The sequence below is a fragment of the Poecilia mexicana genome, unplaced genomic scaffold (genome assembly GCF_051168715.1).
Source record: "Poecilia mexicana isolate PSO_F unplaced genomic scaffold, ASM5116871v1 scaffold_10, whole genome shotgun sequence".
Taxonomy (NCBI): domain Eukaryota; kingdom Metazoa; phylum Chordata; class Actinopteri; order Cyprinodontiformes; family Poeciliidae; genus Poecilia; species Poecilia mexicana.
The window spans coordinates 18621666-18646322 of record NW_028263379.1 but is presented as its reverse complement, the minus strand read 5'-3'; the positions used below and the strand labels follow the sequence as shown (position 1 = coordinate 18646322).

Here is a 24657-nt window from a genome sequence, read left to right as displayed (position 1 = left end):
CTTCACACAAAAAAGCTCTGAGCTGCTCTGATGTTTTTTCACCCTGCTGGTCCCTTCAGCAGCTCTCATCTTCCTAGATTCCTCATCCATGAGAGCAGGCAAGGGAATTGGACACAAAGGACAGAAAGCAGCCACTGTTGTCCATCATGGGGCCTCTAATGATGTTGCTTTACAGCCACTGACTGAGCAGAAAATGACCACAGGGACAGGGCACAACACTCTGAACTGATCACAGCAACCTTGCTGTTCCCATCCTCCAAATTATGTAAACAAATAACAACATAAGAGGAGGGTGGTTTTAGTTTGATTTTAATATGCTTTCTCTGATTTTAAACATGATGAATTCTGTCCTTCGGTGAAATGAAGACCGAAGGCGAAAGATCCGCCGGGCGTCACGTCAGATCAGTGCAGACTAACCTAGCGGATCTGAATCATGGTCAGCTGGCGGCTGATGGCGAAATGGCGAGCTGAGGTCAGACCTGCTCCAGAGACAGAGCTGGGTGTGGTGCCCACCGCAGGACTCGTCCGCTCCTGGAAAACAGAACAGCTTCAGCGTATAGGTTTGCTTTTATCTCCATTTCCACCTCCATTTGTTCTAATTAGAAGAATGAAAAACAGCCCACATGGATGGCTGTATTCGTATAGATAACTATGCTTATTTGTCTCCGAAGCCGCCTGTTCTAATTCTCCCTGTGATGGAAAGGGAGGCAGGGAGGAGGATGGAGACCTGGGGAGACGAAGTGGACCTCCTGCTGCTTGCAGTGTCTCCGTCTGACTTATATTAACATAAAGCACAAAGTCTTACGCATCCGTCTCCTGTGTGGTCTCCAGTTAAAAGCCATTTTAACAAATGCTGTGCGTATTCGTAGCTTATTCAAATGTTTATTCTTATTAAGTGCTTATTTTCTACTTTGTGACCTTTTTCTCTAACAATTTCAATTAAAAACTTAAATTGCGTTTAAACATTTTGAATGACTTTAATGCGTGGACAGAAAAATAATATAGACTGCAATGCATTCATTTCCTGCCTGAATGGAAATGAATGGAAATTTTGGGTGATAATGAAAAATATCACTCAAAATTGTGAGAACTATTTTTCTCCCAGTAGTTACACATTCAGAGTGATTGCCATGTAAGTGAACTGTTTCTACAAAGATTATGTGAAAAGCAGAAAAGCAACAGTTCCTAGAATCAAAAGATGTAAATTACTGTTTAGGATAAATTAACCTTAACCAAGAAAAAGCTTTGTACTTTCTTTTTTTTTTCCATCTTTATTTTTTGAAAAGACATTAATTTAGTATAAAAATAGATTTCTTATGAAAGATATCCTAAATAGACAAGCTTATCTGATTATACGGACATAACATTGTATGTACAAATAATTTAATAAAATAATTTAAAACATGACAGGTTTATTTGGACAAAATGAACACACCACAACTATTATCACACCTCACACTTGTAAAACAAACAAACAAACAAAAAAACACCAAGTATTTTACTGACAAAAAAACAAACAATATTTCATCTATTGGATTGCTTGAAATTAATAGGTATGTGAAATACCAGTTGTCATGCACATAAACCACTTATTTTTTGTCCTTTATATGTGATAAATATTATAGGCATGCAAAGAAATCTATGAAATATTATTTTTAAAGGATAAAATTAAAGATTACAGAATGTCCTTGTCAAAACCCACGTTTGCCAAAACAAAGATCATTTCACAACAAAAATGATGCTGAATCTTTGAGTAATATTTAAGTAGCTTAACAAAAAATGACATTTAGTTTAAAATGTCAACTTCACTTAAATTTGCTCACTGTATTACGGACACATGCTGTTTGAACATATAATGATTCTCACCTTCGTTTTGTTTATTGAATTTTCTGAGTCCCAGAATCCCTCCTATTGAAAACCTGGACTCAGAGGGACAGTCTGTCCCCATGGAAACAGATGATGCTGCCAATACAGAGGCACAAACATCACTGAGAGGAAGACTGGGCATATAGAAGTATAACAGAGAAACACTCACCATCTTCACAAGGCTTCGCTTGAACTTTCCTCCTGATGATCCTGCAAACACCAAAACAATCAACACTTGTTTTCCAGATCTTTGCTGTCAAGCAGAAACACACCTGGAAACCCTTACCTGTTGATTGAGCTGATGCTGGGAACGTTGCTTGGGTCACACACTTGCTCCAGCACCAGCCTGTCCCGGATCTCCCAGGCAAACATCGTGGGACTGTTGTGTTTCAGCTGCAGGATCTTCTGCACCACTGTGGGGGTCGCCACCTTGGGTTTGGAGCCACCTATCAGCCCCGGTCTGATGCTTCCTGTCTCGTTGTACCTGGCATGTTTAAGAGTCGTGTGTGGCAAGGAAAGGTTGACACTTACACACACAAGGATAAACAGGCAACCCGTTGGCTGCCAACTTTTACTTTGTGTAGTTTCCATTTTCATTAAATTAGCATTATCAATCAAACCCACATGCCACAACATTTGGTGGTGAATATCGAGTTTTTTTTTTGTTGTGTTAAGTTTAATCAAACGACTACTCTTTTTTTCTATGCCAAATTAAAAATCGTGGAAAGCAATTATGACAAAAAAAAAAAAAACTACAATCCTTTTATTAAGCTTCTAATAATTGTTATTTTTGCTTGTGCATTGTATGCAGCGAGTTTCAAGATTTTTGGTTTTGGTCAAACGCCCTGATTAAAATAGACAGACCGAAAGACAAACAGACACGATGACTCGATAAAAGCATTAAAAGAATCCGCGAACTTTTAAACATTTGTTTTTGAAAGATTTTATGATGTCATAACTTCCTGATTCCATATGACTGAACCCATTTTAAACTGCAGCTACCTGGTCAATATTTTGCTGACGCAGCCATGACTGACGCGCAGACGGCGCGAGATCTCACAGGGGCGCACCCCGTGCTGCGCGAGCTCCACGATCCGGTGTCTGACCTCGTGCGGTAACGGCCGCCCGTTGATGAAGACTCCGCCGAGCTGGTTTACCCCGCCGAACCCTGAGTGTCGGAGCAAAACGAGAAGACCCAGTTCCAGGACTTCAGACAGCCTCTGTGGAAAGGATGCGAGATTCCGATACTTACTGTGCGCAACTGTGAACGGAACCAGTCCAAAACTTACTTCCATCACAGACACGTCAAAGAACCACGACCAGCTAAACTTGTCGTGGTTCTACCTCCAAGGTTTAGATAAGACACAGAAACTTGAGCAAAACAAAAAATTACATCCTAGATCCAGCTCTGTATACAAAGTTTGGCGATGGACCTTCAAACAAACGGAGAAATTGAAAATAAAGTATAGACTTAAAACTTTAAATGCAGACTTCCTCTCTACTATACTTTCAGCACCTGATCAGTGAACAGCAGTGAAAGCCTCTGAGCGCACAGGCGGGGCTGAGGCGCTTATGGTTTCGTCGAGCGCATTTATACGAAAAGAAGGGAGCAGACAGGACAAATTGTAATAACTGTTGAGCATTTCTCTTTAGCCCTAAGCGAACGGTCGTTTTAAAAAGTATGTCTGGATTTTAAAAGAAACTTCTAAATGTTCAACTTGATATTGTCGACGTCGTTCAATTTTTCCTTTTTTAAATATTATAAAGATTTAACCCAGCAGTGAGCTCTTTCAGCAATGCTTAGAGAAAGAATTGCGATGTAATTCATCTATTATTAAGCATCAGTTGAACAAAAGGGGGGGGATTTTAAGCGTTAAGAACATAATTTTATTCCTTATCTCTTTAATTTCAAAGAACTAGATTTTCTTGATCTTTTAATTCATCGTTAGTTATTCAGGCTTTCTAAAGATTTTATTTCTTTTGACTTTGAGTGCTTATTGATCAATTTCCCACCCAGTCTTTGTACCTGGCTAGTATAGATTTCTTGACTGAAAAAAATTAAAATAAAAACTTTTTGACCTATGTAAAAACAGCAGAAATGTGACAGAAAATAACATGATATCCACATTATCCAAACATAGTTGTGGACGCATCATACTCTGAGGATGCTTCTTATCAGCAAGGGCAGGTCAGAGTTGTATGTACAGGTATACAGCCCAATCCTACAAAAATAAATGTTAGTGACTTCAAGAGAGAAGAGACACTGACATTCACAGTCAGGAGAATTAATTGATCCATCTTGATACATATTGATGTGTTAAAATGGACTAGTCAAAGTCCACACATAAGTCCATTTGAGAACGTGTGGCATTAGTCATAAAAAGCATGGATACCCTTTTCCTTCACTTTAGAGTTACTTGTCACTGTGTTTTGCTCTATCATCAAAATTATGAATAAAATACATTAGGTTTCTGCTGTAACATCACAAGAAAGAAAAAAGACAAAGAAAAAAAAATCCAAAAGTGTTATGAATATTTTTTATATTTAAAATAGAACACAATAACTAAATTCATAAAGCCCGCAGGATTGTAAAATATAATTTCCTCAATACATTTTAAAATTATTCTAATGTCTACTCAGTAGACATTAGAAGTACACAATTGGTTTACAATAGGGGTCGACAATCTTTATGATTCAAAAAGCTATTTTCCCTCAGTCCAGCCAAGTAAAACTCATATATAGTTGAAAAATGTACATGTGTTAATAAAGACAATTTGGATTTGATAAGTATGTTACAGGTCATTTTTAAAGACTTTTGTTTTATTTTTGTTGCCAGATTTCAAATTAAATAAATAATATACAACTTTTGCAAAAAAAGAAAAAAGTAGATACATACATTTCTTCTATTTGTGGAAAACGATGCATATTTTACTATTTGTTGTGAAGATTCAATGCAATTATTGCATCAAAAACCTGAAAAGCTTTTATTATGTCTATTTTTAAAAACAGACAGTCAAAGTTACTAGGGAAGCAGTACGTAGGGTTCAAAGAGCCGCAGGTTGCAGACCTTTCTGGCTCCGATAAGATGTAATGTAATTTCTCCATTAATTCATTTCCCCGGAAAAGAAAAGTGACGTAACTCCGGGTTTATATTTGGCTGTCCAACTTTTTCCGGAAACGCCGGTTAAGTAATTCAAATCATAACCACATGTACACAAACCTGCTTAGTGGGAACTACATTTGTCTCTGCTTTGTGGAAGAAATGCGTTTTGAGTTGACAGAGGTAATCGCTACCGAGATGCAGTGAAATAAATTAGTGTACTACACAAAAGCGCCTTTGTTTTGACATCGTATTAGCCGTGTTTGTAATGTAGCTTTCTTGCTAGGTGCTAGGGTACCTAGAAACGCGCTTTGCCTTAGTGCGTTTCCGATATGTTAGAAACATTTACAGAACATCCTTTAAAGTATTTGAAAAACAAAACAAGTTTTAAAACAACTTGATCCAATGTAATTTCTGTTGGGGTGAGAATTGAGAAGTAGTAGTGTAACATGCGTTATTGTCCCGCGCTGCTTAGATGCAATACACGATTTCACCATTGAGCGGCGCTCCGTAGCCACCTAAGATTGTACTATGAACTCTGTCAATGAAAATGAAGTATCGGATGGTAAAGGAAATATCAAAGACCACCTTTTCTTCATTGAGGACTCCATCACTTCAGAGAGTGGAGAAGAGACGTGTTCTGGTTACATGAAACATGAGAAAAGAGCCAAGCTGTTTTCACAGCTCAGCAGAGACAGCTCTCCTCCGCTGCTCCTTGCTTTCTCCATCACCTCTGGAAAGACTCATCAGGACACCAGCAGTGTCTCCAGTGCTGGTTCACAGGAGCAGCTGGAAGAGGACAGCGATCAGCCTATTGAGGAGTGGATGATCCTGGATGGAGAGGAGCAGGCGGAAGACCCAAGCATCCAGCTCAACCTCGGCTGCTGGCAGAGCTCCGAGCAGGATGTTGAAGATGAAGGTTAGAGATCATCTTTGCCAGCATTATTTATCTTACTTTTAATCACAGTAGATGAAGTGCAAACATATTTTTGTCTGATATTAATAATAATAATAAAAAAGACATAAAATTTAGCTAAATGGATTACATAGTCCCCTTATGAATATGCTTTAATAAAAACTAATGATTTCTGAGATCTAGATCCATTTCTTCATATCTGAATCAAATGGCAGAATTACTTAACTCATAACAACTATTCATTTACTTCAGGTGTGATCTAAGCCATTTCACTGTAGTCCAGGGTGTGAGTTTGGGTTGTTGTTATGCTGAAGAGGAAACTGCTGCAGCCTGTGTCAGGTTTTCTTATAGGATTGCAGATTTGTGGAGGGCACAAATTATTTCCCCTTTCAGCCAATACTCTCACCTGAGCTATGGAGCTCCGCAGCTCTTCCAGAGTAACTATGGGCTCTTTGTGTGCTTCTCTCATTAATGCTTGTCTTATCAAAATAGCTCATAACTGTAGTTTTACAAAATCAATGTAGTTTGGTATTAAAGACTTGAATTTTGTAATTAATTCTTTACATTCAATAAAAACTCAGGCATCTTTTTATACTTGGTATTTTCTGCCATCTACTGTTTATGTGAAGGCAATATTATAGAGTTACACAAAATCTTGGGCCCCAAAAAGGACAGCAATATTTGGATGTTTAATCGAGTAAAGATTTACTAGACTACTGATGCTGATACTGCATCAAATACACTTAATCACTTATTGCCAGTTGTGTCCCTATCGCAGAATTCACTATTTTCCTCGTATTGTGCAGCCCTAGTGGCCCCTCCACTAACAGGTAACGCGAACATTTTGTGGTCATTCTCTCCATCAAGGTATGACAGACAAGGAAGTGAAATCAGGAGGGGATTCCTGGGCTGTCTCAGACAAAGACAAGGTAATCTTTATTATCTAGATTTCAAACACTAAGCTTGTTGATTCAGAAAATATCAAGTGATAACATGTTGTAGGAACTCAGAAATAGTTATTTGCTGTACTCAATTTGGATCTTCCAATATGTCCAGTATGGAGGCACTCGGTCTCTGGGCAGTCGCTATTTCATGGCTGGTCGCTCATCCATCTGTAACATCTGCAACAGGATGGGACACGTCGCCAGAAGTTGCTACTTTCACAAGGTACAGCTAAAGTCACCTGTGTTTGTTGACAACATCATGTCATCAATCAAAAATGGATTAAAAAAAAAAAAATCTTGTTCTCCTCAGCAGAAAAGTCCCACTTGTGTCCTTTGTGGCGTCCAGGGCCACGTCCAAAGAGACTGCCCGAGCCGGCCCTGTTCCACTTGTGGGCTACCTTCGCATGCCCTCAATCCCTGCAGAGTGCCTCCAGTGTGGAAGCAGCACTGCCAGCGCTGCGGCGTGACCGGCCACATGTTTGATGTGAGTTCATCTATCAACTCTCATTAGAAATTCCCTGGATTGTTTTGATTAAAGTGTGCTTAGTGTTGAAGAAATTCTTGAAACTTAATTCTATAATCTTGTGAGGATCTCTGCATTTTAGCCCAATTTTTACAAAGTGTCGCTCTGTTTCTGCATTTCCTCTTCTGTGAAACTACCGTGTTTATCTGGATGTTGCTCAGAGGGAAATTCTTATTCTTTGTTTGTTGTGGGTTTTTTTTCAGGCCTGCCCAGATACATGGCGACAATACCACCTGACTGTAAGAGGAAGTTTTATTTTATTCCTAATTAATCTGCAGCATTGCACAACTACAATATCAAGACATGGCAGTCCACCTAGACATGCAGGCTGGACAAGGAGATAATTAGTCATAGAGGCAGCCAGGAATCCGGTGGTAACTCTGGAGGAGCTGCAGAGGTCCAGAGCTCAGGGAGTAGAATCTGTCTGCAGAACTACTATTAGCTGTGCACTCCACAAATATGGCCTCAGTGGAAGAGAGGCAAGAAGAAAGCCATCAGGAGTTCAGCTTACAGTTTGCCATTAGCCATGTTAGAGACAAAGACTGTTTCCTGGTCAGATATGATCAAAATACAACTTCCATGCAAATCCTTGTGCGAACACACCAACCCCACGGTCAGTCATAATAGTGGAACAATCTTGCAACAGGAGGAGAAAAACTGGTCAGAGTTTATTGAGAGATGATTACAGCTGTTTAAAGGATATATTCGGATATATTTGTCACATGCAGGGTCAATACAAGTCAACAATAAAATGAAATTCTGTGAATGAGAACAATCGTTCAACTTGCCATCAAATCAAGAAGTACTCACATGCAGTAGAAGTAAAGTAAGAAGTGTGCAAGAGTGACCTTCTTAAAATTCATAACTAAGTCCAAAATCAGTGTTTGCAGACACTTTCCATTCAGCTTTGCAAGCAAGACTGGGTAAAATTTTCTGTCTCCATAGCGAGACGTATCCTTAAAGACTTGCAGCTGCAGCTCTGCTACAGGTGGCTCTACAAAATGTCGACTCAAGAAGCATGCCTCACTTTTCACTTTTTCAAGAGAAACTTGAAAATCATAAAACATTTTTCCTTCACTTTACAGTTATTTACTACTTTACGTTGACTAAGCACAAAAACTCACAATAAAGTTTGTGTTTATAGTGTGATAAACTACGGAAAAGTACATGTGGTCTCAATACTTTACATGTCAGTAACAGAGGTGACGATAAAGGCAGAAGAAAAACTGAGGAAAATATGTTTTTTAATGTACTCTGTGGCAATTGAAGTATGGATTTGTCAATGCATTTTAATCTAATGCCAAGCAAAACATAAAAGGTCAATTTCATTTTTTTCTAGGTCAAGTTAGGGGTTCCTTTCAGACCCAGAAACGCCTGCAGCCTCAAACATAAGAGCCACCATGCTCATTGCTACAACTGCTCAAAATGGGGACATTATGGTCATGTAAGTAGATGACTTTCACCATCTCAGGATGCTCTGTTCCTATATTTTGTCCTTTTTCTCTCACTCATTTGGATGGTTGTCTTTCTTGACATCAGGAGTGCACAAAGAGGAGGATGATCAGTGGCACTTTTCCCTCACTGCCTTATGTTTGTTATTATGACACTCTGGATGACATTCTGCAGCAGAACGCCCCGACGCTCACACCAGCCAGAGGTGATTAAAAGTTGCTTTTAAATAATTATTGCAAAAAATATCTACATTTAGAACAAAGTCTTTCAGCTGCACTAATTGTACAAAAGGTTTTTAAACTTGTGAAATTTGACATGTGCTTTCAGACCTTGCGAGTGCTGGACCCCCGACTTCTTCACAGCAGGAATGTTGCAAAGATACGCCATTGATGCAGGGAAGAAGCAGGACAAAGCTGGAGCCTGGCGCTCATCCTGGGAGGAGGAAGACCTGGCCTGAAAGGCGCAGAGAGAGGCGTGAAGTGAAGCGACTGAGGAGGGAAGCCCAGGCTAAGCGGGAAGGAGGATTTCTGGGGAGGCATTTTTGCACCATTGATGATGCAGTTTGCCCCGCTGACCCCTATAGGCCCATGCTGCGCAGTCATGGAGAGTACAAAACCTCTCAGGAGAACAAAAAGAGAGAGGAGAAAGCTGGAAAGAAGAACAGGAAAAGCAGAGAAGCAGAGAAGTGGAGAAAAAGAGGGGGGATAAAACGCGGGGATTTGTATCCACACGGTGACATTGACATTGGAAGTGAAAACCTTCTGTCTCCAAAGCAGAGAGTACGTCACCGAAGGAGATAAGTGATGTGAAATTATGCCCTTTTAGTGGCATTAAATGTTCTGCTCAGTTTATTTATAATATGTATTTAATAACGCATAAAATACATTAATGAAAAATTAATTTAATCAAGTGTGGAAGTAGCTTAAGCCTTTTTTCAGTTTTGTGAAAGTTTATACTCAAGTTTTTAAATTTTTAAAGAACAATTAATGTTATAAATATTAAAGCCTTGCATATGGATTCAATTCATGTGAAGAGTCTCTTTATATTTATTATACATTACATTTTTTTCTGATTTGCTATGGTTGTTTTCTTCCTTTTCATTTCTACTATGCAGAAATAGTGAACCTTTGAACTGAAATACAGTTTAAGTTTGTTTAAACTGAGGTTGCATGATTTCAACCTCAGTTTAAAACCAAATTGTCATTTTTTTTTAAAACCTTGACAATTTTCAAATATCTACCATCTACTATAGAAACCAGCCTTTAATCGGTCTGCATTGAGGATTTAAGGTGGATTTTTGATACTTTAATTGCTATTAGGATATGATTCCAAAGTTTTAATTAGCGTTTTTACTACTTGCACATGGATATGTATTCTCAAAATACACTTAATTTTTGTTTTTCTGTAAGGTACATTTTTCAATATGGTGTAGCTCTTTGCATTTATAATATTCAATACAATAATATATCAAAGTGTGGATTGCTTTAAAGAAAAGAAAAAAGAACTCGTTGAATGAATCTACTATTAGTTTCACTGCCAAACTCCTGGCTATGATCATATTGGCTGGGCAAAATTTGTTTGTAAACATTTTATATAATTTTTAATGAAAAATATTTTGCTGATTGGGTTACGTGTAGCAATGTGGATACAGTAAACTACTTTTGGGTGATTCCAATAATGTTTTTTTTTCCCTATTTAATAGTCAATTTAAATGCTGAGTAGTAAAAAAAATGAGTTTGAAAAATGTCCTTTTGTTGCCTGTGACATTTAAACCGTAAACACCGTATTTGTGAGGGTAAGCTAATGTTGAGGCTGCAAGAAAGTATATTTAGGCCAATAAATAAAAGTGGTTAGCTTTATTAATATGAAGCTTGCATTTGTTTATGCCGAACGAATAAAAGCCGTGTGGAGCCAGTGGGTTTTTTCAAAGCCTTGTCTCATAGTAGTTCTGCTGTGAAGCTGCTGAATTATTAATGAGCAGAGCAGCTGCCTGAGGTTTTTCAGACAAAAGTAGTCGACTCTGATAAAAACAGCCCAATTCAAAATAGCACACGAAGGATTCTACATGCGGGAAAATATAGAATCATGTACATTTAAGAAATTAATCTCTTATTCTTCCTCTCCATTCAGTATAGTTTGAAATGTACCACAAAGGTCTGTGCTGACGAGCTCCATGAGTCTCTGTTATCGATTGATCGCGACTTGACAGAGATGCGAGGCTCCCATTGATTGATCTCCACTCCACTCCCCGCTGACCAGAGAAAACACCCGATAGCGAATGCGAGAGGGGATTTAAATTAGACAAAAACCGTCCGCTTTAGTTGACGGACGAGGCTGCCCTTTGCGGTCTCATGCGGGTTGGCATCGTCCGCGGGTTCGTGTGTCAGAGGAACGGCTCAGCGTTGGCGCAGAGCGACGGTAGCTGGGCTGTAATGTCGGCAGCGTTGGACTTGTTTTTCCCCGTAGACCTCGCTTCCTGTTAGCCTCGGGCTCGCTGGAAAATCGACATTATGTTAATGACCGAGCAGGTATAGTTAGCCAACACAAAAGAGGGGGTGTAACTTTGCTGCCTGCGATAGCCAGTCCTTCCACCTGACTTCTATTTTCCCTCACAAATCTATGCTGATAACTTTTATTTAATGCCTAGTATCCGGGTTAGTTTGCTAGCGCTCCTCAGCTAGCCATCTTTGCTCGGGTTGACGGCTTGAAGTGTTGAACTTGGTTGGGTTTTGATGACAAAGAGCAGGCGGTGTTAAGTTGATGGTAAATATACGTGTTTGCAACGGGCTCACTCGTGTAACCAGTGCCTATAAAATACTTTAATTTCTTATAACAGTGTTCAAAGCGAGAGACAAAAGGAAGAAAAAGGCTTGTTCTGGTATTGAGGAACATAATTGATTTTTGTTGTCGATTTCTTTTGTAGAGCACACACATAAACTGTATTACTTTAGATATTTTGCTTGCAATTATGCTAAAAGAATAAACTGAAATAACGTTTTTCCACACAGTGATAGCGAATGGAGCAGAAGCAGATTGTGTCTGCATGCTATTTCAGGGCTGTGCTTCCCTGAACCTGCAGCTTCCAGGTTTATTTAATTTGATTAAATACTCATTTAAATGCATCATAAATTACTACGAGTAGCTGATCTTCTCAAGTAATAGCTAAGTTGGTCGCGGAGAAGCGGTTGCATCTAGTCCACCTCCTCATCCACCCATCTATCTATCCATCCATCCACCGCCGCCCACCGCCTCTCCGGCCATGGACCCCCCCAGGACTCGGTCGCGGTCTCGATCTGGCTTCTATCATTTCTCCATGAACGGCAGCGTTGGAGGCAACGACGGGGGCTTGATGAGCGCCAGCGGAGGAGGGGTGAGCTACCCGCCGCCGAGTAACCCCGGCTGGGCGCCGCACCACGGAGGACGGAGCTACCCGGAGAGCCAGCAGCAGCAGCAGCCGCTGCCGCCGCCGCAGCAGCACGCCCAGGGGAGCTACCTGTCCGCGGGGGTGCAGCGCCACTCTGCACACGGAGCTCACAGACACCCCGGGGCAGGTAAGCAGGCTTTAGAATAAACGGGGCCCACATCCAGGGGGGTTGGGGGGGTAGATGCATCATTACACACTCACACAGGATAAACCCCCTGAGGGATGCAGGCAGACCACTTGCAGCTTTATCAGGCTCTGAGGCATTTAAGTAAAAGGTTTTAGTGTTTTCACTGCCAGCTGACGCATAGAGGGGCCAGCTGTATGTTAAATGTTGTGGTGGAAGTTCAGCTGTGAAGGTTATACTGATCTGAGAGGTTAGAAAAAAAATAAGGCCAAGTAGATTTCTGAAAGCCATTGTTTTACCTTTACAGAGATTTGTTCCAGAACAAACAAATGTAAAAACAAATGGTGTTAAAACTTTTCCCCCCCATAATTGCCAAGTTTAGAGTGCTTACAGGCAACATAAATTAGATTTTTAAAATGTAGCATAAGAAACTAAATAAAATAAAAAATATTCAAGTAATTTATTTATTTTGGTCAAAAAATATTTTAACATGTTCTCAGTGGCAAGACTCAAATAAGGGTCTGTCATTCTCTGACACTTGCTGTATTTTGTCAAGTTTACTAAATGGATCTCCTTAAGTTAGTTTGTAGTCCCATTTATGCAGACATTACAATAAAAAAATCTTGGTGAATAAAAGCCAAACACTTTGTGTTGCATCTAACATTTTCCATTTTAAGAAGATTACAATCAAAAATATTCCATTAATGTTTTTTTTTTTTTAAGTTTGCATCTAAATTAACTTTGTTGTGCTGGGCTGACAGACTTTTATTCTTCTTAAATTGGAGTCGTGTGCCACACAAAATCATTGAATACTTTAACTGACCCACATACTTCATTTTAGAAACCCTCCTTGCATTACGTAGCTGTAATGCTCCACTTGTGAAAGTAAGTCTGTTAGGTTCTCCTTGACAATTCCGACGCATTCAGAAAAACAAAACAAGAAAATTTTTTGCGTTAGATACGCAAACGTCGTGCTGCAAGTGGCATAACGTTCTTGCAAGTTGACATCCTGGAACAGATGTTTACCAAACGTCGCGTTAAAAGGACCGAATCTGATTTCTGGATGATGTGAAATGTCTGGGGAAAACTATTGGTCACTTTCATCAGATGCACTGATGGTTTACAAGCAAATCAAATGACACCTGTTGCCCACTGGTGTTTGTTACTTTAAACTGCTCAAACTTTTGATTTATTTGAAATTCAAGGAGCACTCTACTTTTATTAGAAATATTAACTTAGACCTGGTTATTTTAATTAAGCGCTTGACTTTGAACCGTAGTTATTGACGTGTTGTAGCCGGATTCTGCGATTCTTTTCACATTTTCCACACTGCCGGTCGAGTCTGGATTAAATGGTAGTTGAGCGTTTTCTTTTTAAGATGAAAGAATTAAAAAGCACGCACTTTTAAAAGTTGCGTTTTGGACTGAAAATCCATTTTCCATTTATCAGATGACAGAGTTTTAGATGTCCCACAGAAAGCTCCCAGTCATTTGACTCTAAATACATGATGTTCTTGATGCAGAGCCCTTCAAGTCCTTGAAGCAGCCGTTCTAAACGGCTTAAAATGAAGTAATTTATTGAATGTTACTTTTTTTATCTCTTTTTTTCCCCCCTCTCCTTAGATTGCTAACTGCTGTGACACCAGCTGACTTGTGTGTTACTCTCGGTTGAGTTTTTTTTTAGTCTTTTCATCCATGACAACTAATGGTGTTAAAGTTAGATCCAGCCACCTTGAAGCTCTGTGTTGTCCTCAAATTGTCAGGCTTAGCAGAGGACGGTGAATGTTTTGAAAAGCACAAAAGTTAAGACGACGTCTATGTTTTTGTTCTGTGAAAACACAAACATTGACTGCCATGTCAGATTTATCTCTGTTGACTGACGATAAAGTATTTATTCATAACAAAAATAAATAATATGAATGAAACAGATTTTAATATCAAGCAACAACCAAGATACCCTTATTTCTTTTTGCCCTGACTTTCCACGTCAAGGTTCAGCGAGTTTTCCCTGCTGACCTCTGGAAAGTTGCTAGAGAAAACTTCTGCAACAGCAGACTGGATTTTATCAAAAAGGGGTGAGGGGCGGGGGGGGGAGCTCTGAGATGGATTAAAATTTAAGCTTTCGATAAAACTGTGTCGTATTAGCAGCACTGTCCCCAAAAAGCCAAAATGCAAAGAGAGTCGTTTTCTAATCTTGCAGGCCACAGGCAGGTTTCTGTTGGGGGTCTTAAACATGCATGTTGTTGAGCTCTCCCCTAAGCAACCATCTGCATATTATGAGTGCAGGCAAAGACTATTAATGCTTATTTGGTTGTGCTTTTTGGTGTTTTACATCCCTTGGCGTCAATTTGTGCAGTATAGGACTGATCGTACTGGGTCTGGAGCATGTGGTTGCACAGCGCAGCTTTAATAATAATCAATGTTGCAACCCACCCACACGGACTGATAACAGAACTACTTTTAATTGCGACACCACATTACTGTAGATGGATTGCGTCTCTAAAAACAGCGTTTCTATTAGTGGCTCAACATATAAAAGCTAGTTGCAGTAAGACCTTGCTCGGTTTTCGATCGTGTTTGGCTGGGAAGGGAGAAATGGTGTCAGTCTTCCCTAGCAACTATGCTTGAAGGAAACAGGGTCATGTCTGCTCGCCAGTGAAACCCGTCCGTTCTGGCTTGAAATCCCTTCTCCTTTTGCCCTTGGGATGAATCAGCATAACTAGACCTAGTTTTCCATAAAAAAATGGGTGTGTTGGGTTCTGGACAGTTTGAGATGTAACAGAGGGAAAAAGAAATAGGCTTGTTGGATATATAAAAGTGCGGTGCATTGGCCTTGCTGTAGTTGTCATGAGCTACTGACGGTGTTCGAGTTGTCCGCTTCTACAGAGGTTGTATGACTCGAGAGTGATGTCACAAAAACAAGAAAATCAAAGGGGTTTGTTTAACCCAAAAGGCTTTTGGTTTAAGGCGGGCTTAGAATCAGGAAGGAATAAAGGGATGAGTTTCTGCCCTATTTTTGGTGACACATAACCTGTGTTTTTTTTTTGTTTTTTTTTTGTTGTAAGCAAGAGAATGTTTATCAGTTTAATGTGTCCGTGCTCATGTTGCATCCACACTGCACATGTCATATAAATAGATGAGAACCCTTTCCATAAATCTGGGTATTAATTAGGTTCAGTGGTCATATTCTTCTTTGTTATTATGGTGATATTTTTATAAAATGTTATTGTTGGGGTAGAAGCAGAACGCTTTCATGTTCTCTGAAATGAGAAAATAAAAACTCTCATTATATTCATTTTTTTTAAATGTAGCAGACTTTGCTTTAGAGCTCTTGTTTTTTTTTTTTTTGGAAAACAAAGTAAATGTCATCTAGATGCATTTAGGGAAAAAAATACTGAATTCTAGAAGGTTATCTTGTGTTGTATAAAAGAAGTTAAAGAACTTTTTTTGCTCCTTCAGTATTTCTGAAGGGACCTTGTTTGCTGCTTATTGTGGAAAAATGTTGAATGATAAGGCTAAGATGTCAATGTATAAATGGTTAATAGTTTTGCTCAGGGCAACTTATAGCAGTTATATGAGCTTAAAATCATTATTTAATGTTATAGCTGTTATTATAGTGACAGTAGTTGTTGGTAAAATGGTAGATTTAGAGCTCTATTTTAAAACTATGTTGTGATTGATTTGCTGTTGCTGATGTTTTGGCTGATTAAATGTGGACCATAATCCACACAATTAAGATTATGTTAAGATTTGCATCCATTTTCAATTTGCATCCTTGGTTTAGCTAGCCTGCAGTTGTAACCAAAACATATTTGGCTTACAATGCTTAAACAAAGAAAGTCAACCTTGCAATTTGAACGTCTGATATAAACAAATGAACGACTTATTTGCATAAGTAAATATTGTAGTAAGTTTCTGCCTGGTCTGTTTTGGGTGACACACTTTAATGTTAGTAATAAAGCTGTAGAGAGTTTTAACTAAAACATACAGTGATACTCCATTGTGATGTCCCTTTTCATTGATGGCGGTTTGTCTTTCCAAGCTTTTTGTGTTGAATTAGAAGAATATGTTGCGAGGTTGTTCTGTGTCTTTTATTTGTTCTTTACATCAGTAAATGGTTTTAAATAAAATCTTACTTTGTGAACTTAACTATAAATCTGTATCAGACCTCTGTCACCGATTGAAACCAAGCAGCCAACCGGGTTCGATCACCGTATTGTTTGCTTTTTGGCATACATGATGACCATCCTCCTTTTTGTTTACTGTAGATATGTTGGCTAAGCAAGAGACGCTCACTGTCTTGTGATGATGTTTTTCTCAGCTTTGTTTTTATCTGATGAAGTATTTTTTAATTATTATTCTACAGGAGGGTTGCTGCATTTTCATCCAGATAATGTGTGCAGTGAGGATCGAGACAAAGTAAGCATCAAAGACCATTACTTCCTGCTGTCCCTGCTTTGCTCCTGGTTTGAATAGAATTTGTATTTCATTGTTTGCTCAGTCCCATGCGTCCTTCCCTTTTTATCTGCTCCCTTATTTATTCCTTCTCCTTTATGTGCAGATGGAGGACAGCCCAAGCCCCAAAAGGCAGCGTCTTTCCCAGCAGTCCATGTTGGACCTCGGCTCGGCTCCTCCCTCCACTCCTTCCTCTCCCATTCGGCCGTGGGAGTTGCCCCCGAGCCGACGGCCCCACCCCCACTACATGCCGGAGAGATGCCACACACCTGTCAGAAACCGCCGCAGGTATGTTTGTGACACAGTCCCCTTGAAAGTGCCATCTACTGATTAGAATAGTAAACAATAAAAAGAAGAGCAAACACAAGAGGTTTGCATGCTGCAGACTATCTCTTGAGGTTCAGGTTTTGCACCGAGGAGAGGTTTTTATCACTTTGTTCTTCATCAGACGTTGTGAAAAAAAAAATACACAGTAAGCATCAAGTCTTTAAATATAGACGGGTGTGATAAGAGACACTTAAACAAGAAGAGAAACATGAATAAATGTATGATGAATACATGCTCTAATTATGTAATGTGCAAGTATGCATATAAAATGTGTCATAATTAAAAGCAATTTTAATTGCTTTAATTATGGCAAAACTTCAGGGAAGTTTTAGTATATGAGGAAAGCATGAAGAAAGTGCTAGAGAGGGAATAAATAAGGGAGCAGAAAACTTTACCAAGATAATTGAATAAATTACAACATAAATTATTTGTTAAAGATACCTGTGGGATTTTTCTCTCCACTCCATAGTGCCATTTAATCATGTAAATTGAATTAATGGCTCTTTGTTTCACAGAACTCGCATTCAACAGTCCAGCTTTGTTTAAGGATCTCTTGGTGTGAAAACTTTGTTGTGGAAATCCTGTTTAGACCTTGTTCTACTGTCATTGTCCACATTTTTAATTAATTGGTTCAAATGAAGAGGAAATGAAAGCCTTTATGTCCATATACTTGGTCCAATTTAGATTTCTGTCTTTTCGTTAAAACTTGGTCACATTAGTTGAATATTCCATGTCCAATAGCGCCTTCATACTCCCTCATTCTGTCACATAACGACAACCAACCTAAATGTATTTTGAGATATTATATTAGTCTCACACAAAGAAGTGCACAACAATATAACATTTGCTGCACATTTTAGTTCGGGATATCATAGAAAACAACTTGAATGTATTTTTGGTAGCATTTTATGTGATGGACCAACATTCATTAGAGAAGCTTGTTAATTGATGTGAAGACGAATGGAGCAAAAATACAAGGCACCTCTACTAGAGAAGCTGGTAGACTGTAAAATACTGATCTGTGTGTGTGTGTGTGTGTGTGTATAAATGTCAACAAGCCATCACCATAAATAAGATCTTTTCTCATGCTGTGAGCTGTTTTCACATTGTTTCAATCACATAATTATATTGAATTAAATGATGAGTTCATATTTTTGTCTCCAACAGAGTAATCAGTATTTCATGTTCTCTGTTTTATTATTTTAAAGTTCTCTGAAAATCTAATCTACCTTAATCAGGGCATTCATTTAGGGAAAACCTGATACTGCTGGGTATTCTGTTGAGGTTTTAAAAACGTCCATGTTTTGTGGATGGACGTCGTTTCAGGATCTGTTGTCTGTCAGGACATTTTGAAGCAGCTTGGAGGGTTCCAGTTCTTATAGGCTAAAGTTTAAATCTAGTGTGTTTGTGTGCACTACAGTAACACGACAGCTACAAGAAACATCCTGACATCTCAAACACAGGCAAAGATGTCAAGATGTTGGGTTTTGTAGGAAGAAACAGTTTGAAAGAGACAAACGGAAGAGATACATTTGTCTTTTTTTTTAAAGTTCACTTGTGCACATATTTTCAGATTTAAGTAATGAAAAAAATTGGGAATTGCTTACATTGGAAAAATAATGCAATTTTCTTTATAATTTTTATCATTGAGTTTTCAGATTATTTTATTTTAATGTCCAGATTTGGACATTCTACCTTATAGCACAACGAAGTTTTATAGCTGCTTCCTGCTTTTAATTTTGCATTTGTTTACCCCAATCAGCCTAAAGTGTTTCTCCCTAAATATTCCAGGTTTAGCCAGAAATTCAAGTTAAACCTTTTTTTTTTTTTTGTAGTTTATCAACATGGCTCTTTTTGGCTCTTCTTTAGTTTTCCTGCTGTTTCTCTCCAGCCCTCCAATGAGACGCCAGCGTGGCCGGCGAGACCGTCTGACCCGCCACCACCACCACTATAACGGCAACAACAATCACCACCACCACCACCACCCAAACAGCCACCACCATCACCACCATCTCCACTCCCACCACGGCCCGTCGCCGGGACATCAGGACGAAAACTACCGCCACCCAGCTCCTCCTCAGGGCTACCCACCCTACAGCCAGCAACCCCCGCGAGGGCCGGGCTCCAGCCCCGAAGACCGTCCAGGTTACCATCCCCCCAACCCCTCCCCGAGGCCCCTGCACCAGTCGCCGAACCTGTCGCCCAGGCTGCTGCACCCTGGAGCCCATCCGCAGCACCCACACCCCCACCCATCCCAGCAACAGAGCAGTGGGGTCCTAGACCTCCAGGAACAGGTGGGCTTAAGGGGAATCAAGCAGATTTATTTGTTTTTATAAAGGTGCAGAAAATGCAAAGAGAAGATTAAATTAACTAAACATCAGAAGCCAGACCTGCTTTTTACAGTGCAACAAATGTCTGTCTAGATTCGCAGTAATCCAGGTTTACTTGATACAAATTTTCTTGCTGTTTGTCTGCTTGCTTTAAATTGGGTACGTTGGAGATTTATTTTTAATTGTTCACCATGTATAGCAAATACTTCAGAACTGAAAAATACTTTTTGATTTGAGACCATCGTCTAGAACCATAGAAACCGTTTTTTAAGTCAACACTTAGTAAGTTGGGCTTGTCTTCTGCCACATTTGTATTTAATACGTGTATAAACTAAAGTTAATATAAGTTTCCTCTAAAAGGAAGGATCTTGCCCTGTGTAACAATTGCAGATGCTTGATTGGTAATTTGCAGGTTAAATTAAAGAAAAATCATAATGAGTCAAAACTAAGAACTGCCAACATTATAGCAATGCTTTTTTTAACCTTTGTTAAAGAAAATTCTGATACGGTTTAGCAACATTTGCTTTAGTGCAACCATGGGAATGATCTTAAAACACAGAAAAAGAAAAAAAATCCTTCATTTTTGTTTGGATCCAGTACCACTAACTCAAAGAACCAGCAACATTTTCCTAACTAAACGTAATCAAACAAAAGTTAAAATTTCCAGAAGTTTTTGAATTGAGACATTTTGGTAACACTTAAAGTATTTTTTATATATATATTTCTGCAGAAGTCCATGCACATTTCAAAGCATTTATCGAAAACTGAAAGACAGACGATCAAAGCTGCAGCTCAGCTCTGTTTTCCACTTTAAATAATATTGCAGTTGGAGCAACAAATGGCAATGCTTTGCTTGTTGGCAGGCGTTGTTGTGGGCTTTTAATCACTGTGTTTAAAATCTTCTGTTTGGTTTCAGGGTTCGGTTCCGGTATCGTACCCGGTCTCCCCTCCGGGTGTGCCGCCCGGCCTGCCGCCTCGCTCCGCCCCGCAGCAGATCCCAGCATGCTCTGTGGTTTTCAGCGGGCAGCACTATCCCGTCTGCAGCGTCCCTCCTCCTGTAAGTGTTAGTTTTTAAGTCATTTTAGTTCAACGTTTTCTCAAACAAATATCTTCTCCACATGATATCTTTGACATTCTTCAGTCAACATTCTTCGCCAAGTGGAAAAACGTCTTTTCATATCTACGTCAGGTTCTTCAGACTTGTTCCGTTCAGCATTTGCCCATGCCCTACCCGTTCCCCTCGTTGCTGTCCAGCGACCCGACCTTCTTGATCCCCCCTCCTCACCTCGCCCACCCTCCAACGCATCTCTCCCACCACCCGCCTCACTTGCCGCAGCCGGCGCAGTTTGGACCTTATCCGGCGCAGCAGGCTCGATCAGTGAGTAAGAAGCCTCGCAGTCGACGGGCCAAAGTGCCGTGCTCATCTTTGTTCGCATCTTTTTGTTCAAAATCTTTTGTGTGTTTGGTTGGGGGGAAAATAAATCTGTAAATGTAAAAACCTTTTGAATCTTCATCTATTAGGGACATCGCTACTCATTGGTTGAACATTAACAAAAAGCAGTAAGGCTGTTCCTTAGTGTGTGAACAAAAATATGATCATTTAAACTTCTAATTTATTAACAATTTACAGTTGTGTAAATGAACAAGGAGCAAAATGGATAAAGACTTCATTACAGAGTCTTGTCTCTGATAAAATGGATCAGGATTGTGCAACATTAATGTCAAGGTGCTGGCGTTGGTTGATACAGAGGCAGACAGTCTTTCTCTTTTTTTCACACTTGCTGCCACTCATGCTGGACACATTTTGCTGGTTGTGTTTTGTAATCACAATTATTATGTGGGAAGGTTATATGTGATGTAATGGTGTCTAAAAAGACATTTGCTTAAATTAGCCTTTAATTTTTAAAGTTGGCACAGTCGTTAATCCCGTCAGTTTCTTTCTAAAGGTTTTATTAGGAAATTTTGTTTCTAGACCCAAATTAATTTGCTTGTGTTTCTTTTGTCAGACTTAAAAAAAAGGTGGTAAAATTATTTTTCAGCTTTTTTTTTTAAACTACTTTCCAATATTTTTAATTGTTTTGAATTTATTTTCTGTGATAGACAAATAAAATTATTATTTTTTTTGTCCTCTGCAGCCTTTACAGAGGATAGAGAACGACGTGGAGCTGCTGGGGGAGCATCTTTCTCTGGGTGCTGGGCTCCACTACTCCCCCGCCGCACACCCAGCCCTCACCCCACACTCGACGCCTCTCCACTTCCTCTCCCACGAGCCCCTGCCACAGGAGTTCTTTGGAGTGGTGAGCTTTGGAAAAATAAATGCATTTTAAAGCTGAACATTTCTTCTTTCTGTGTGAATTAACTCTGACATGTGTCTCGTTTATCTTCCCTGAAGTCTTATCCAAATTTCATTCCTCGGCGTCTCCCAGGACGGCGGTACCGTTCGCAACAGCTTCCACCTTCGCCTTATCACCCCAGCCTCCTGCCTTACTTCCTGTAAGTTCACTGGGAAACATGCCAACCTAAAAAACAGCAAAAATAATTACAGTTTCATAATTTTGTCCTGATGACTTTTTAATTGATTTCTCTTTGCACAGATCAATGCTGCCAGTCCAGCCCACGGGTCCTGCAATCAGCCTGGAGCTGGATGTAGATGACGGAGAAGTGGAGAACTATGAGGTTTGCTTTATGCCGTTATTAATGTTTATCGTTGCCAGATTCAGGCTTTTATACTCTTTCATTGTTGCTGATGTTTTCCCCAAAGGCCCTCCTGAATCTTGCTGAGCGCCTGGGAGAGGCCAAACTCCGCGGACTGACCAAGGGGGACATTGAACAACTCCCTTCCTATCGATTCAACCCAAATAACCATCAGTCTGAGCAAACACTGTGAGCACTGCCCTTTCAAAGCACCTTCACATGCTGATAAAAGCCAAATATTATTGTTTTCTTTGTGTTACAGACTGCAGTTTATAAGTGATGGCTTTAATCTGCATGTTTTGTGCGTTTTCTAAATCCAGAAGCATCTAGAAGTTTTCCACACTTGGTGTGACTTTGTTACTTTAAGACGACTGTAGATATCCGTCTGCTGTAAGAATAATGTCACCTAAACAGACAAGGTCTCTTCAGAATAATGTTCTGGAAGCACAAGCTTCTTTCTGCACGTTTACACAGCAGGATTTGTGTGCTGCAGAACTGTACACTAACACAAGTCTGGTTACAGGTGTGTGGTATGTATGAGTGATTTCGAGTCCCGTCAACTGCTGCGAGTCCTTCCCTGCAGTCACGAGTTCCATGGAAAGTGTGTGGACAAGTGGCTGAGGGTGAGCTGGCGCCCCCCTGAGTCCAGGAGGAACTCTCAACCTTTGTCTTTATTGATAATCATGACTTGTATAATCGTGCAAAAATCAGTTTATTAAACGATTCAGTCGAAAGGTGAACTTACTGAAAAGTATGTCCATGTACTGTACAGTATGTATCAAGACTTGGTTGTGGCTCCTTTTACTTGACTGACTTCTTCATTTCAACGAGAAGAGCTTATTAATTGAAGTGTTCAGGAAGTATTGGTTGAATAAGCCTTCAGTTAATCTTTAATGTTTGGTTCTGGTGTCTGTCACCTTTGATGGCTTCAGGTCAGGCCAGTTTGTGGCCAATCAAGCTCAGGGTAATTAAAGTAGCTATTGGTACTTTTTGCAATGTGGGCAGGTTCCTGCTGCAAAGTGAAACCAGCATCTCCATGAAGCTTGTTGCCAGATGGAAACATTGAGTGCTCTGACATGTTCTTCTATATTTATTGAACAGAGTAGTACAAGGTAAACTCCAACAGATGACATGTCATCACTGACTGTATAAACTTCACATTGGTCCTCAAAAAAATTAGAAGCTGTACCTCTCAAGTCTTTCTAGGCAGTCATTATCTCTTGTGTTCCTTTTTCTACCAGAAAGTTTTTCTTCTCTTCAACTTTCCATCAATGTTCTTGTATTCAGAGCTCTGTAGCTGTTGTAGCAATTACGTTTAGGGTCAGAAACCGTCTGCTAAACACCTGACAGGTCATCTATCTTCCCCGTGATTGTGTACTGTAGATCATAACATAGCTATAACATGCAATTCCTGTCTTATGTTATATTTATCTTTGTGAATTCATAATTTTGGGCTGTTATATTCTAATTTCTGGTGAGGCATTTTAATTTCTCAGTGAGTTTTTGCATCTTTTTTTTTTTTTTTTTTTTAATTCGTTTCAGTGTTGCTGCTGAGAACACTGCTGATATGACATGTCTCCTCTGTTTGTCTTCAGGCCAACAGGACGTGTCCGATCTGTCGAGCCGACGCCTCCGAGGTCCAGAGAGACTCAGAGTGACCACAAGAGGGAGCCATACGCTTCCTGCTGTTGGTCTAACACATCTAGCACTGCCTGCTCCTGATAAATTGATGCACATTTGCGTTCTCATACACACACATGCAGCGTTACCTTACATGTCGGTGGAGCACTTTATTCCCCATAGTTAATCGTACATGTTTTCTTTACTCCGATAACTTGTCACACTCCTTTCGATACATGCACACAGGTTCTCACGTTTAAGTGAATGACCCACCTTCCTGCAGTACTGTGTGTGTGTGTGTGTGTCTGCGTAGATGTGTATGCACCACAACTGTGCAGACATTGGTCAGCTCTATATTGCAGGGCTTCGGTACATGACTGTGTTATCAGTGTGTGTGTAGGTGTGGGATGGATTTTAGGGATTCTGGAGCATGCATGAATTGTTCTTCTGTATTGGACAAAAGTAACAATGATTTTTTTTTTTTTGGCTCTTATGATTGACTTTTCTTCCTGTTTTTATATGTTTATGCACTGTCTGTATGCATACTCGGTGTGTATGTATGTTATAGACTTTTCTCTAGTTTGACACTAAGGGTCCATGCTGCCACTGTATTTCTCAGTTGCTCGTTTGAAATATTATTATTACTATTATTATTATTATTATTATTAGCAGTATAACTGGTTGTTTTCCTGCCTGAAAGTTACCTCATCATTCCGTTCTAATTACAAATGCTTCATAGCACCACTTTGACTTTTAACAAATATATTTTCCTTTCTTTTCAAAGAAAACGTTTGTGGTTTTGCAGTGGCACATGTTGCATATATCTATATATACTGTAAAAATATATGAATATCTATATACCAAATAAAAGGCTTGATATGAA

General features: G+C 39.6%; 3 protein-coding genes across 4 annotated transcripts; 2 read left to right on the top strand and 1 right to left on the bottom strand.

The window, feature by feature from the left end:
• Positions 1–293: 293 nt before the first annotated feature.
• Positions 294–3161, bottom strand: LOC106920842 (paired box protein Pax-5-like). The gene is made up of 6 exons (XM_014992126.2): positions 3119–3161; positions 2869–3034; positions 2153–2350; positions 2036–2076; positions 1867–1962; positions 294–531 (listed from the first exon to the last, which is right to left on the bottom strand). The coding sequence occupies exons 1-6, from the start codon at positions 3159–3161 to the stop codon at positions 413–415; spliced, it is 663 nt and encodes a 220-aa protein (XP_014847612.2). The 3' UTR covers positions 294–412.
• Positions 3162–5015: 1854 nt separating this feature from the next.
• LOC106920847 (uncharacterized) lies at positions 5016–9823 on the top strand. 2 transcript variants are annotated; one of them, XM_088009519.1, is made up of 9 exons: positions 5016–5149; positions 5570–5885; positions 6750–6811; positions 6939–7049; positions 7137–7310; positions 7553–7588; positions 8689–8793; positions 8889–9006; positions 9129–9823. In XM_088009519.1, the coding sequence occupies exons 1-9, from the start codon at positions 5075–5077 to the stop codon at positions 9599–9601; spliced, it is 1470 nt and encodes a 489-aa protein (XP_087865645.1). In that variant the 5' UTR covers positions 5016–5074; the 3' UTR covers positions 9602–9823. The 2 variants fall into 2 exon arrangements, with proteins under 2 accessions (XP_087865645.1, XP_014847623.2); XM_014992137.2 differs by lacking the exon at positions 5016–5149 and having other exon boundaries at positions 5179–5885; positions 7140–7310.
• A 1202-nt stretch (positions 9824–11025) lies between these two features.
• Positions 11026–24657, top strand: LOC106920848 (E3 ubiquitin-protein ligase RNF38-like). The gene is made up of 13 exons (XM_088009518.1): positions 11026–11329; positions 11810–12352; positions 16715–16767; positions 16910–17091; positions 19022–19424; positions 20377–20517; positions 20650–20838; positions 21596–21757; positions 21853–21953; positions 22055–22136; positions 22222–22343; positions 22678–22777; positions 23750–24657. The coding sequence occupies exons 2-13, from the start codon at positions 12061–12063 to the stop codon at positions 23810–23812; spliced, it is 1890 nt and encodes a 629-aa protein (XP_087865644.1). The 5' UTR covers positions 11026–11329; positions 11810–12060; the 3' UTR covers positions 23813–24657.